General features: G+C 40.9%; 2 protein-coding genes across 6 annotated transcripts in view; one reads left to right on the top strand and one right to left on the bottom strand.

Annotated features, from left to right (window-relative positions):
- The window catches only part of tm2d1 (TM2 domain containing 1), a 33300-nt gene extending 22939 nt beyond the window's left edge, over positions 1-10361 (bottom strand). Inside the window, exons 1-4 of the mRNA XM_060941337.1 lie at positions 10195-10361; positions 7489-7563; positions 7256-7364; positions 7064-7155 (exon numbers count right to left, since the gene is read on the bottom strand). Coding sequence (XP_060797320.1) covers positions 7064-7155; positions 7256-7364; positions 7489-7563; positions 10195-10330 — 412 coding nt within the window. The 5' untranslated portion in view covers positions 10331-10361. The remainder of the gene's footprint in view (positions 1-7063; positions 7156-7255; positions 7365-7488; positions 7564-10194) is intronic.
- Positions 10362-10366: 5 nt separating this feature from the next.
- Positions 10367-13761, top strand: part of patj (PATJ crumbs cell polarity complex component) — a 234157-nt gene continuing 230762 nt past the window's right edge. For 3 of the 5 annotated variants that reach the window (XM_060941334.1, XM_060941336.1, XM_060941332.1), the window contains exons 1-2: positions 10367-10839; positions 11016-11169. The gene's annotated coding sequence lies outside the window, so the exon portion shown is untranslated. The remainder of the gene's footprint in view (positions 10840-11015; positions 11170-13761) is intronic. The other 2 variants (XM_060941335.1, XM_060941333.1) reach the window with 1 other exon arrangement.

Below are 13761 nucleotides of genomic sequence, written 5' to 3'. Positions count from 1 at the left end.
AGCAAATGACTAAAATTAAATTCAGTAATAAAATAAACAGTGAAATCGGCTTCTGTATTTAATCGATAACAAAATAATGACTGAAATGTGACATAAAATCACAACCATAAGGAGAGTTTAGGGTCTAGATATATCAATAATTGTAATGTATACCAGAGATACAATAATGCAAGGAAATTAAAAATGAAACATGCTGTTGGGCATCGAATGAGCTGGAAAGTGACCTGCCTCAAATGCTGATACATTAGAGCTGCTGAATATGGACAAAATAATAATATATAGAGCAGAATTATAGTTATACATCTGAACAGCTGATGCTCATGGTTAAAAGTTAACTTGCATTAATTTAATCGAAATCATTTACACAAGTTGCATCATCTAGAGCTTTTGAAATGGATTAGTTCAAGAAGTTAATATGCATATTTCCACTTAGGGAATACCTGTACAGGTAGCCGTCGACTTACGACCTATGCGACTTACGACCGATCGACTTTACGACCGTCTGGTTATGACTGGCAAGTGTTTCCCAGCTGAGCTAGCTGAGCATACGACAGTTTCCGCCCCAGCTCCCGGCAGCCTCTCGCCGCGTACAACAGTTTCCGCCCCAGCTCCAGGCACATGCGCAGTCTCTCTCGCGCTCCCTCGCGCACTCCGTCATACAGTTTCCGCCCCAGCTCCTGGTTTATGAAACGAGCAAATCCTCCCGCCAGCCCGAGCGCTGCAACAGCTGATGATGACGTAGACGACCCACAGCCAAGCACCAGTGATGCCAGCGGTCACTAAATTTTGTATTTTGCTATGTTTTACATTTGTATTTTGGTATGTTTCAAACTAAAATATTTTCTATTTTTCACACCTGTATTTCATATTTTTTGTTTTGCACATATTAAACGACTTGTACTGTACGCAGTGTAGTATGCGGTGTTTGACTTAAACCAAATAATGAGCCAAGGTACTGAAATAAGAAAATGTTGATAAAATAAGACTTTAAGATGATTACAATATCATTACACATCACAATATACTTACGTTCATTTAACATAGGCCGACTTACGACCAGATCGGTTTACGACCGGTCAGTCGTAACCAAACGCAGTCGTAAGTCAATGACTACCTGTATTGCAAAGTCCAAGACTGAGAGAACACGTTTTGTGCAGCTATACAGACCGATAAGCAAGAACATCAAAGTAGGTATTAGATCCTTGCTCATGGATTTCATAAAACCATAAAGAGAGAAAAAAAAACCCCTGATCATAATCTTTTTTTTTTTCGCGGTCCAAATCCTGCGCTCTGATTGGCTGGCGGGTACGGACCCCAGTTACGGACCTCTGGCGACTCGCTTGTTCACAACAGCAGCAAACATCGTAGCATTTTTTGTCAACATTTATCTTTTTTTATGAGATTTATTTATAAGATTATCAAAAACCTTATACATTTTTGCCAGCATTTCTCAGCATGGATGGTGATAACGACAGTGTTCACAGCGAAAGCGAGTTTTACTACCCTGAGGAAGAAGAAATAAAAGAAAACATTTCAGGAGAAAGCTAAAACCTCTAACTCGCTAACACCGAGCAAAAACATGGCTGAATCCTGAATGACTCCTATTTGTATAAATAGGGGACTACATGGGCGGCAAAATGTAGTTTTTTTCCTGCCATGGAAGTGCACTTGTATACCGAGGAGGAAGCCATTTGCATTACAGCCGTGAATGAGGATTCAAAATGGCGGCTTGCCTCGGCTCGGTTTTCCCTTTCGGGCGCTCTCGTTTTCTGTTAGAATTTGGTAAAGAAAAAAAAATATTATTTGCCAGGTTAAGGTCGGTCCATATGGTGAAATACCATGACCTCGGCCTTGAATACTGACCTCGGCCCAGAGGGCCTCGCTCAGTACTTTCAAGACCTCGGTCACGGTATTTCACCATATGGACCTCCCAGCTGGTAAATAACATATGTATACAATACCAGGTTTGGACACACCTAACACAGTGTTTTCTCTTTATTTTAATGAATTAAAATTCACTTTGTGTCTTAAAGTAATAAAGGATGGCATTTCTCTTTATTTAGTTGAGCAGTTCTTAAAAGGTGTCATTCCACGACAAACCGTTTAATACTGGCTCTTTTTGAAATACTATAGGTCACTCTGAGTTGCATATGCATGCTGCATGTGAAAATGTTCTTCTACCCCCATTCCCTGTATTAGCTTATGAAAGAAAATAGACGGAAAAACGAACGAATCAGAAAAAGCCCTACGAACTTGCATCACTTCGAAAATTAGTAGTCATGGCCTCGCCCATAACCCACTGGAGGGAGTGTCACAGTGCTGTTAGCCAATCAGAAGCAATATGTTTACATTAGTGCTGTCAAAAATGTCGCGTTATTAACGCGTTAACTTGACTCAATTTTAACGGCGATAATTTTTTTAATCGCGAGATTAACGCTATGTGACATGATGTAGGTTTTTCATAAGCTTTTGAAACTCCCAGGAACTTGGAACAAAGACTTTGCAAAAAAAACCCGATAGCAGCTAGACTGTAATGCCGCGCCCCGCACAGCCAGAGTCCTCTGCCTTCCCCAAAAAACCAGCGCGGGCAGGGCGCGCTAGTAGAGATGGGATTTATGGTTCTTTGATGGGATCCGCATCTTTGTGATCCGTTCTTTGAAAAGAGCCGTTCAAAAGACTGGCTCATTTGGCTCTTTTTAAATATTTATTCAGTTTTAAGAAGACAGCATCTAAAGAAGCCAGATCCCGCTGAACTGTAAACTCAATGCTATCCCAGAAATCCTTCCTGTAATATGCAAATTTGGCCGCCTCTGATTGGACAGCGCGACGCATCAACAGGCAGAAAGTGTAAAAGTACAAAATGTGTTAAGTGAGCTGAAACAGTAAAGATCAGATTCAATGCAATATTTATCAACGAACAACTTAAAGTTAATATAATAGTGTACTTTATATTATAATCAAGCATGTCAAGCCTACCGTCACTGTGTAACCTGTCTCTCTGATTAGAGACTAACTCAAACAGTAGATCATTTCACTCATGGTTCTCTTGCTAGCCCCGCTCCGGTGCTCGGCTTAGGTTTCACTTTGCAGTGGCTGTGTCAAGATGTGTTATGCTTTGCAATAAAACAAAACATTGGTATAAAGCAAGCCCATTCACTTTTTTATGCTGATAAGAGAATTACAATGGTTTTTTATGTGACAAAAATGTGCGATTAAATTGCGATTAATCGCGAGTTAACTATGACAGTCGCGACATTAATCGCGATTAAATATTTTACTCGCTTGACAGCACTAGTTTACATGTCATGAATATTAATGAGTAAGAGCTGAAATCCTGTCGTTCTCCCGCCACCCACTCCTCCACCAAACTAGAACAGGCTGAAACAGGAGAACCACAGCATTTTTTTTTTCACCAAAACCGGCTCACAGGGCATTCATTCATACTAGAGACCACCGCACAATTAATGAAAAAACGATGCAAGGAGACCTTTAACATAATATGGATTACTACAGTTGCAGAATAGGGCTATTTACTGCATTTTTATTATTTACTATTTGATCTCAAACACATGAAGGCAGCAAGAAATTGCACTAATTAACTTTTGACGAGGCACAGCTATTAATTGAAAAGCATTCCGGGTGACTCCCTCATGAAGCTGGTTAAGATAATACCAATAGTGTACAAAGTGTCATCAAGGTAAACACTGGCTACTTTATGAATCTAAAATATAAATTTTTTGTTGAACACTTGTTTACCACAATTCCAAATATGTCCATCCGTTATATCATAGTTTTGAGGTCTTCAGTATCGTTCTCAGGGTTTCCCATACATAGACCATTGTGTGGCGCAGCGCCACACAATGGATTCCTATCCCCACACAATCAGACTCGCGATTTTGAAAAAAAAAAATCCCGTTGCGTATCGTTCCGTTCATTCATAGTGCTCTTTCTTCTCGTGCGCGCGCACACAGACAGAGAGAGAGAGACGGAGAGGCGTGTCCACAGGCCTGCCGTTGCGCATATACCTGGACTGCAAGTAGACTTGTTAGGCTAATTAAAAATAACGCAGCCTTCCCAATTCGCCTTCCGACCCCTTATTTTAAAAGGTAGCCTACGTCGTGCTCGTGATGAGCTTTATCATAGCCTTCTTGGCTTCATGAAACGGACATCCCTGAGTCAGGCTACAAACCAATTTTGATGCATACAGTAGCAGCTTGACACGAGGAACCGGCCTTATTGCATTATCCCGTTTATCCCGCTTCAGCATTCATGCAAGTTATTAATAATGGCTTGACATTCACAATAAATAAGGATTTCCCACTAGCCTAAATAAAATGTTGTTATACTCGCGGGGATGCCTAGTTGATGCTATCTGAAGCATAAAATCTGAATATTTTAAGAAACATCTTTATTAGCTTTAGTGGCGAAGTAGAATTGCGAGCGAGATTTCTCAGCTATGAATAGGGTAAGCACATAGAAATTCAGTATTCCTTTGTATATTTTTTTGATGTAATGGAAATTTTTAGTGCTTTGATGATGAAGAAAATGTACTTTATCCATAGATTAAAACAGACCTCAGGAATAGGCTCCAAGGGGAACACCTGGCAGCCTCAGGTCTCGACATTAACGGTTGTCCGCTTGTCCGGGACAAGTGATCCTTTATGTCGGACAAGTTCATCGTCTCAGTTACTTGTCCGATCGGATAAGTGCCAAAATACGCCGATATTCAGGTTACATATCAAATTTATCAGTTTATTCACATGATTTCCGAAGCATCTTACTCGACATATTGTTTTGATGAATCGCCGGATGTTTCTCTTCGGAAAGAACGATGTGCGCATGCGCAATATTCCGCTTGCGAAACCGGCCAATACCGCTTCGTGTATTTGAGCTGAAAAGTAAACGGTCGTTTAGCAGACCCTCCAGGATTTCGCGATGTTGCGATTTGCAACATCAACGCAAATTCAACCAATCCCCGCAAATTCAGGGCGGTGCTGCAATTATATCCAATCACCGCAACTTTCCCGCAAATTTGACCAATCGTTGGTGTCGTCTTGAGGTGACGTCGAAAACTACCTTCCGCCTTACGTCTGTGTATATGTTCAAGAGAAGCAGCATGTACGAGTCAGTGTTTATATAGGCTTAAATTCTGTTACTGAAAGTGTGTTATGTTTACAGTGAAGGACTGTGTGCACTTTATTTTTTTACTTAATACAAGAAATTAATGGATGCCAACATTTTTGCCAAAATGGTATTTTATTTTCCATTGTTTAGGCAGCTTCAGCATCATACTGTGAGATTCTGTTCCAGTTGTTTTTTTTTTCTTCTATGAAGCCTGAGCCATTTATTGTATTAGTTTATAATTATTGTTTAATTTAGTCTTCAGGAGAGACTGCCTGCACACAGTACTAGTATTAATAGTTTTTTTTCTTACATGAAAGCTGAGGCATTTATATTATATTTTAAGGTAACTTCATGTTGTGCTGTGAGGTTCTGTGCACTTTAACTTTTGAACCAACAGGTGCATTTGGATAAGTAAAGCCTATTTTTCTGCATTTTTGTAGTCCTGGTAATCTTTTATATTGGTAAAGTTGTTTATAGGACCATTTCTCAGTGTCTTTGTTTTTTTAAATCAATAGTTTTTCAGTAATAACGTAATATTTAACATATCACTCAATTTTAATCACAAAAAGAGAAAATCGCAACAATTTCTCGCAACTTTCACTTCCTCCCGCAATGTAATCGCAACAAAAACCTAAAAAACACCGCAACTTTCATCACAACCATTAAATACCATACCGGAGCCACAATGAAAAATTAGACAACAACAATTAATCAGTGGAGGATATATATTCAAAGTTAATAATTTAAAAATGAAAATATACTGTATAATTTTAATTTTCTGGTTTTCAATTTCTCATAAATTAATGATTGATGGAGTCCAATTTTTTTCTGCAGTGAAAAGATTGTGTTAAAGTAATTCTGGTGGAATTAGTTTATTACAAATAGTTTTTGTGGTTTTTTTTTCTCAAATTTTTCTTCGGACAAGTCAACTTCACATTCGGACAAGTAAATTTCCTTTCAACTTGCCCGACAGGACAAGTGGTTTCAAAAGTTAAATGTAGAGCCCTGAGCCTGCTTACGAATCTCCATAAATGGTCCCGAACCCAATGACTTCCCTTACGATAGGGCACTTGAGTTTTGTTTTTTTCAGGAAGCCATGCAGAATTAAATGTTCTGATAGGGCATGCAGGCTTTGCACCAATTAGGGTAATGCTTTTTCATTATTGTTAGTTGCCTTGGTGTTACCTTAAGTGGTTTCTAACATCTAATTATGATATTTTATTATTATTTTGTTGTTACATTATACTATTTACCTCATTTTAGTATTGGTTGAGGTAAGTGTTGAGTTCAATATTTAAAATAAAAACTTCCAGGTTGTTTTTTGCAATTTATTCCTTGAATGTCAACTAAAGAATGATTGAAAGATTGCCACCAAAAAGGCAAAAAAACTAAGGTAAAAACTAAACTTTAACTTCAATTTTGGTGAGTAATTTTCATAAATTCAAAAAGACAGGTTTTCCACCAACATCAAGCCCAGCAAACTAATGGCCTGCCCTGTAATGTAAAGTTGGGTCGAGGAATGAAACCAGGCAGGGTTCTGGTAAAAATTGTTTTAGCTGTCTTCTCTTAAAGAGCTTAAAAGAATTTAGATTGAACTGAATAATCTCAAATGCTTCTTGTAGCTTTAAAATAGTCCCAGCAGGTGACTCTGAAGAAAAATACTGTGTGTTTGAACACCACCCGCTGTAAACACTTTGCATACACCCCAATGACCGACTCCACACCACCGCGCACGATTCCCTCATTGGCACAGTGGAGCACCACAAATTGCTACCTGGTCTGTGGGAAACACTGTCGTTCTACAATGTCAAAAATAGTCAAAACACAGAGAAACCTATGAATGAGTCGAAGCATCCAAACTTTTGACTGGTACTGTATGACTTATTCACTACCCTCAGTTCAAGAGCGACTCGTTACATCTGGATTTTGAGAGGCTTACCAAGAGCTGGATACCCCAAATAAAAGCGATCTGCACCCAGCCATCCCAGGAAAAGGGACAAAGCCACAGCCACTTTATAGGAATAGCCAGTCCTAATAGAATAGGAAACATGATATTATCTATAATATCTAGACAAGATGGTTAGAAACTGAGTTTAACATATGACTATAAAGTGAGAATGGTTTGACGTACACATTCCGACATGGGATGCTTTTATTAAATCCAACTTCCATCCCGGTGAACTTGAACCTGGTCCCGTTTGGAAGTAGGCAGCTGATGTTTGGTGCAGGAAGGCATTCCACTAAAACAATGAAAAGAATTGTTTACAAGCACGAAATAGCTCACTCACAAAATGATGGAAACAAAGCAGTTTGTACATAGTGAAAGATATCATACACAGAAAGAGATGACAACGATTTACTTACCCCATGCCACTCGATCCTTGCAGTTCTCAGGTTCTTGAGTTGCATTATGTATTTTTGGGCTATTGCAGATATACTTAAGACAGTGTCAAGGAGAAAGCTGCAACGTTTTGTTTCAGAAGTTACATTTTATCTGTGAACACAACAGTAATGTGGCCTGTGTTCATCTGCAACAGAACAGGCACTCTAGTACCCAGTTATATTAATTATGTACCATGTACATAGTCAAGTTTGTTTGTATAGCGCTTTTAAAGGGCACATCTTGGGTAAATTCAGGAGCAAGATCAATGTAATTCTCCTATTTTATATTAAACTTTGGTCAAATATCTGTCACATTTTGCATTTTGCGCAATTTTTTACCTTGTGCAATACCAGAAATATTCAGTTGAAATCAAGCAATTTGAGGCGAATTGGTCCGCCTCTGAAAAAACTCGGCATTTGGATTCCCTAGCAAACATTGATTTTCGTGATGTCATGTGCAGGACGCCTCCTTCTGAATCCTACGTCAGCGCTGGTTTATTTATGAGAAAACGACCTGTGGTTTTCTGCAAATTTCTTCAACTTTATCGCGTAATTATTAAAATGGTTAACAGATGTATCGTAGGAGGGTGTAGCAACACCAATCATGATGGGATTAGTACTCATCGCTTCCCAAAAGACCGGACAATGAGAGAGAAATGGGAGCGCTTGGCCTACACAGGTTGTGCACTGAGACTGTGCAAAGCTCACGCAGCCTGCGCCTGCAGGCTGGTCAAATATTTGACCGCCTGCTGGCGGTTCCGCAGGTGACATCACGAGTCTGGCTCCAGACTCCCTTGGGATTTTTCCAGACGTGTTTTGTTATTTTATTTTTTTCTGCTGTAGACAGATGGCCTTGTGCAAAATTACCCTTTTGGAGGAGTGGGTAAAAGGACATACTTTCATATAAAAAAAAAACCCGAAATTGGTCCAGTATATGCACTTTAACAATAGACATTGTCCCAAATCAGCTTTACAGAATCTAAATGACCGAAGACATGAGCCAATTTTATCCCTCATCTATCCCCAATGAGCAAGCCAGTGGCGACCGTGGCAAGGAAAAACTCCCCCAGACAACATGAGGAAGAAACCTCGAGAGAAACCAGACTCAAAAGGGAACCCATCCTCATTTGGGCAACAACAGACAACATGACTATAACATTAAAAGTTTTAACATGAAGTCAGTTTCGTTGATGTTATAACTCTTCATTAATGGAAACTTGAGTGCAGAGCTGTTCATGACAACTGCAGTCCCAAAGTTAGCAAGTCAACTGTAGTCCTCAGCCATAAAAGCATTACTGTGGCCAAGTTTACATTAGACCGTATCTGTCTCGTTTTCTTCGCGGATGCACTGTCCGTTTACATTAAAACGCCTGGAAACGCCGGGAAACGGGAATCCGCCAGGGTCCACGTATTCAATCCAGATTGTGTCTGGTCCGGTGCTGTGTAAACATTGAGAATACGCGGATACGCTGTGCTGAGCTCTAGCTGGCGTCGTCATTGGACAACGTCACTGTGACATCCACCTTCCTGATTCGCTGGCGTTGGTCATGTGACGCGACTGCTGAAAAACGGCGCAGACTTCCGCCTTGTATCACCTTTCATTAAAGAGTATAAAAGTATGAAAATACTGCAAATACTGATGCAAATACTGCCCATTGTGTAGTTATGATTGTCTTTAGGCTTGCCATCCTTCCACTTGCAAGTAGTAAGTGACGCGCATGCCCGACATGCACGGAGATCACACACACAGCGGCTCAGTCCCAAATCACTGCTCGTGCGCTATACTCGCGTGCTCTGTGAGCTGCGCAGGGCCGGAGTGCGCACCCTCCAGAGGGCACTCGCTGTTCAGGGCGGAGTGATTTGGAGCACAGGATGCCTGCGGAGCTGAGCGTATCCGTGTATTGGTGTTGCTGTGTGCACGCGAATCGTGTATTGGTGTTGCTGTGTGCACACTAATCGTTTTAAAAACGTTAATCTGATGATCCGCTGATACGGTCTAATGTAAACCCCACCTAAGAGTCCAGAGCGTCTTCCAACTGTCTGTATGGGGCCACCCTCCACAGGAGCGATGCGATGAGATGAGACTCCAACCAGACACAGGGCACCAGGATGGATCAGGCAGGTCTGAGGAGCAGAAGAGGTCAGCATCTCGATCCCAGGACCGACATGTAACTCAGAGGGACAGATTGGGGGGAGAAGAAAAGAGAGAGAAAACACAGGTAATATCTATCTATCTATCTATCTATCTATCTATCTATCTATCTATCTATCTATCTATCTCTCTTTAAACACAGTAAAACCCAGGAAGAGAATGAGATCATTATCTAATCCAAGTAACTGCTTTAGTAACAAATTATCAAACAAATAGCAATAATTATGTCAAAAAAGGATATATGTTATCCATCATGTTTTAAAACATTTTACATCAATCCATTCTGATCATGCTCTGTTGATAATCTGATTAGCTATCAGAGATCATAAGGCTGTGTCCCAAACGGCTCCCTTTGTCGTGCCTTATGGCACTTCATAGTATATGTTCTACCAAAAGACAACGTCCCAGCGTTGTCCCCTGTTTAGTCCACTACACAATCATCAGACTGGCGTTTAGGATCCGGTTGCTAGCTAGCAACCCACCGAACAGACAAAACATCCCCGTGTCGTGTTCATTTGAGAGAGGAAAAGGATATTGTCCCAGTCGGAGGTTGTCACAGCTTTCAATATCATTCCCAGAACTCTGAATTAAAGCCCAGCAAAAAGAAAAGAACACTATCACTCGCTGTATAAATCGCCGAGAGCAAAACAAACCGACCCGATAAGACGCCATGATGGAAAGGGCGCGATCACGTGACCGTCACGTGATTTATTTTTTAAAGACACAAACTAACGACTTGTCTCCGAAGAGATATATATATAATATATATATATTTATCTATCTGTGTAAAGTTTTACTTATTTTCACTGTGCTGCTGGCGACTTGTAAACGAAACGGAGTTAACCATGCTGTGGTCGGATAAACTTTGGTGTAAACAGTTCTCCTGTGAAACTTGTTAGTTTGTGAGCTCGTGAGGAAAGGAAACGACTTTGCAGAGATGTTGTTGTTGATCAAAGCTAGCTAGCTGAAGCGGCTAAACGGGTTTTTATTTTTTTTAAATAACATTTTCAGATTTAACCTGAGAAGGAAACACACGGTTAGTGCGCTGATCGTTAGTACTCTTTGTATGTGCACGTGTTTAAGAAGTCCGTGATGAATTGACATGGAGTTAAAGCTGTCCGATTCTCCACAGTGAGCCATGCACCTGCTACTGTTAGTCTGGATTTCAACAAGAGCTTTTGGTAAAAAAACTTTCACTTTTTAAACACACTAGGTTAGAGTTTTCTGTGGATTATTTTGAGTCGAGTGTGTATGATGAACGCTCTTAAAGTGCTGTTATAGTTTGGTTGAGTTGAACCTACTTCCTGGTTTAAGGTGAGTTGACGAACCTCTAACTCCTCCCACTTCCGCCCCACAGACAGGTAGAGAGAGAGAGAGAGACCCTGAAAGTGGCCAAATCTCAGCTGAAACTTTGTTTCTAGAAGCCCGAGCACTGAACAGGGCGGCTGTTATTATTCACCTGCATTCACAGATTATTCTGAATGATAGACTGAACCGCTTAAACATCATCTGTAAGTAGTCCAACTATTTGTGTCCAGCTTGTTTTTAGAATAAGTCTTGCTAACACGTTAGCTCATCAGGCTAACCGAAACTGGGAGCTCCTGATAACGACTGGCTACTCCTCTGGGTTTTAACCTTTAACATCTTGCAAAACATTGATAATCCCGTGTTAAGTACTCCGGAACAGGTGTTTGGTTAAAGGTGTAGGCCCCCGTCCTTTGTTTTTCTCAGTATATGTATACGACAGTGGTGCTTGAAAGTTTGTGAACCCTTTAGAATTTTCTACATTTCTGCATAAATATGACCTAAAACATTACCAGGTTTTCACACAAGTCCTAAAAGTAGATAAAGAGAACCCAGTTAAACAAATGAGACAAAAATATTATACTTGGTCATTTATTTATTGAGGAAAAATGATCCAAGATTACATAGCTGTGAGTGGCAAAAGTATGTGAACCTCTAGGATTAGCAGTTAATTTGAAGGTGAAATTCGAGTCAGGTGTTTTCAATCAATGGGATGGCAATCAGGTGTGAGTGGGCACCCTGTTTTATTTAAAGAACAGGGATCTATCAAAGTCTGATCTTCACAACACATGTTTGTGGAAGTGTATCATGGCACGAACAAAGGAGATTTCTGAGGACCTCAGAAAAAGCGTTGTTGATGCTCATCAGGCTGGAAAAGGTTACAAAACCATCTCTAAAGAGTTTGGACTCCACCAATCCACAGTCAGACAGATTGTGTACAAATGGAGGAAATTCAAGACCGTTGTTACCCTCCCCAGGAGTGGTCGGCCAGCAAAGATCACTCCAAGAGCAAGACGTGTAATAGCCGACGAGGTCACAAAGGACCCCGGGGTAACTTCTAAGCAACTGAAGGCCTCTCTCACATTGGCTAATGTTCATGAGTCCACCATCAGGAGAACACTGAACAACAATGGTGTGCATGGCAGGGTTGCAAGGAGAAAGCCACTGCTCTCCAAAAAGAACATTGCTGCTCATCTGCAGTTTGCTAAAGATCACGTGGACAAACCAGAAGGCTATTGGAAAAATGTTTTGTGGACGGATGAGACCAAAATAGAACTTTTTGGTTTAAAAGAGAAGTGTTATGTTTGGAGAAAGGAAAACACTGCATTCCAGCATAAGAACCTTATCCCACTTGTGAAACATGGTGGTGGTAGTATCATGGTTTGGGCCTGTTTTGTTGCATCTGGGCCAGGACGGCTCACCATCATTGATGAAATAATGAATTCTGAATTATACCAGTGAATTCTAAAGGAAAATGTCAGGACATCTGTCCATGAACTGAATCTCAAGAGAAGGTGGGTCATGCAGCAAGACAACGACCCTAAGCACACAAGTCGTTCTACCAAAGAATGGTTAAAGAAGAATAAAGTTAATGTTTTGGAATGGCCAAGTCAAAGTCCTGACCTTAATCGAGTCGAAATGTTGTGGAAGGACCTGAAGCGAGCAGTTCATGTGAGGAAACCCACCAACATCCCAGAGCTGAAACTGTTCTGTACGGAGGAACGGGCTAAAATTCCTCCAAGCCGGTGTGCAGGACTGATCAACAGTTACCGCAAACGTTTAGTTGCAGTTATTGCTGCACAAGGGGGTCACACCAGATACTGAAATCAAAGGTTCACATACTTTTGCCACTCACAGATATGTAATATTGGATCATTTTCCTCAATAAATAAATGACCAAGTATAATATTTTTGTCTCATTTTGTTTAACTGGGTTCTCTTTATCTACTTTTAGGACTTGTGTGAAAATCTGATGATGTTTTAGGTCCTATTTATGCAGAAATATAAAAAAAACTCTAAAGGGTTCACAAACTTTCAAGCACCACTGTATGTAAGAATGGGCACCTGCTTTCTTAGATGGATAGTCATTGCACATTATTATACAAGAAAACACTGTTTGAGGGCTCAGATCACAGCAGCATATCAATAAAATAATGTACATAACCTTTTAATAAGCAGTAATATAAATTGTAGTCTGTAATTATTTAATGTAGCCAAACACAGTAAGGTGCAGAGTGTGAGTCCAAGTCCGGATCAGGCCTCCAGCAGAGCTTTTTCAGCCCTGGGGAAGAAGCGATTTTGGTGTCTTGCTGTTTGTGACTTGATGACCCTAAGCCTGCCAGAGGGAAGGGTGTCAAAAAGACATTGTCCGGGGTGAGTGCAGTCAGTCCTAATCTTTGTGGCTCTGTTTCTCAGCCTGGCAGAGTAAATCTGTTCCAGGGATCGGAGAGGGATAGCAATGGTTTTAGATGCAGTCCTGATGATCCACTGCAGATCTATCCTCTCCTCTGAGGTGCAGCTGGAGAACCACACTATGCCTCCATAGCTCAGAACACTTTGTATGGTGCACTGGTAGAAGTTGGTGAGGAGCTTCTGCGAGAGCCCAGTTTTCCTCAGGGATCGCAGGAAGAAGAGTCTCTGCTGGGCCTTCTTCACCACCTCTCTGGTGTTCACTCTGCATGTCAGGTCCTCTGAGAGGTGAACACCGAGGTACTTGAAGCTCCCCACCTGTTCCACCTCCTCTCCAGAGATCACTCCACACAGAAAGGCCCTCGCCGGCCACTGGGCTTGAACCCAGA

The sequence above is a fragment of the Neoarius graeffei genome, chromosome 15 (assembly GCF_027579695.1).
Source record: "Neoarius graeffei isolate fNeoGra1 chromosome 15, fNeoGra1.pri, whole genome shotgun sequence".
Lineage (NCBI taxonomy): Eukaryota > Metazoa > Chordata > Actinopteri > Siluriformes > Ariidae > Neoarius > Neoarius graeffei.
The sequence above is the reverse complement of the archived record's forward strand: the minus strand, read 5'-3'. Positions and strand labels throughout refer to the sequence as shown.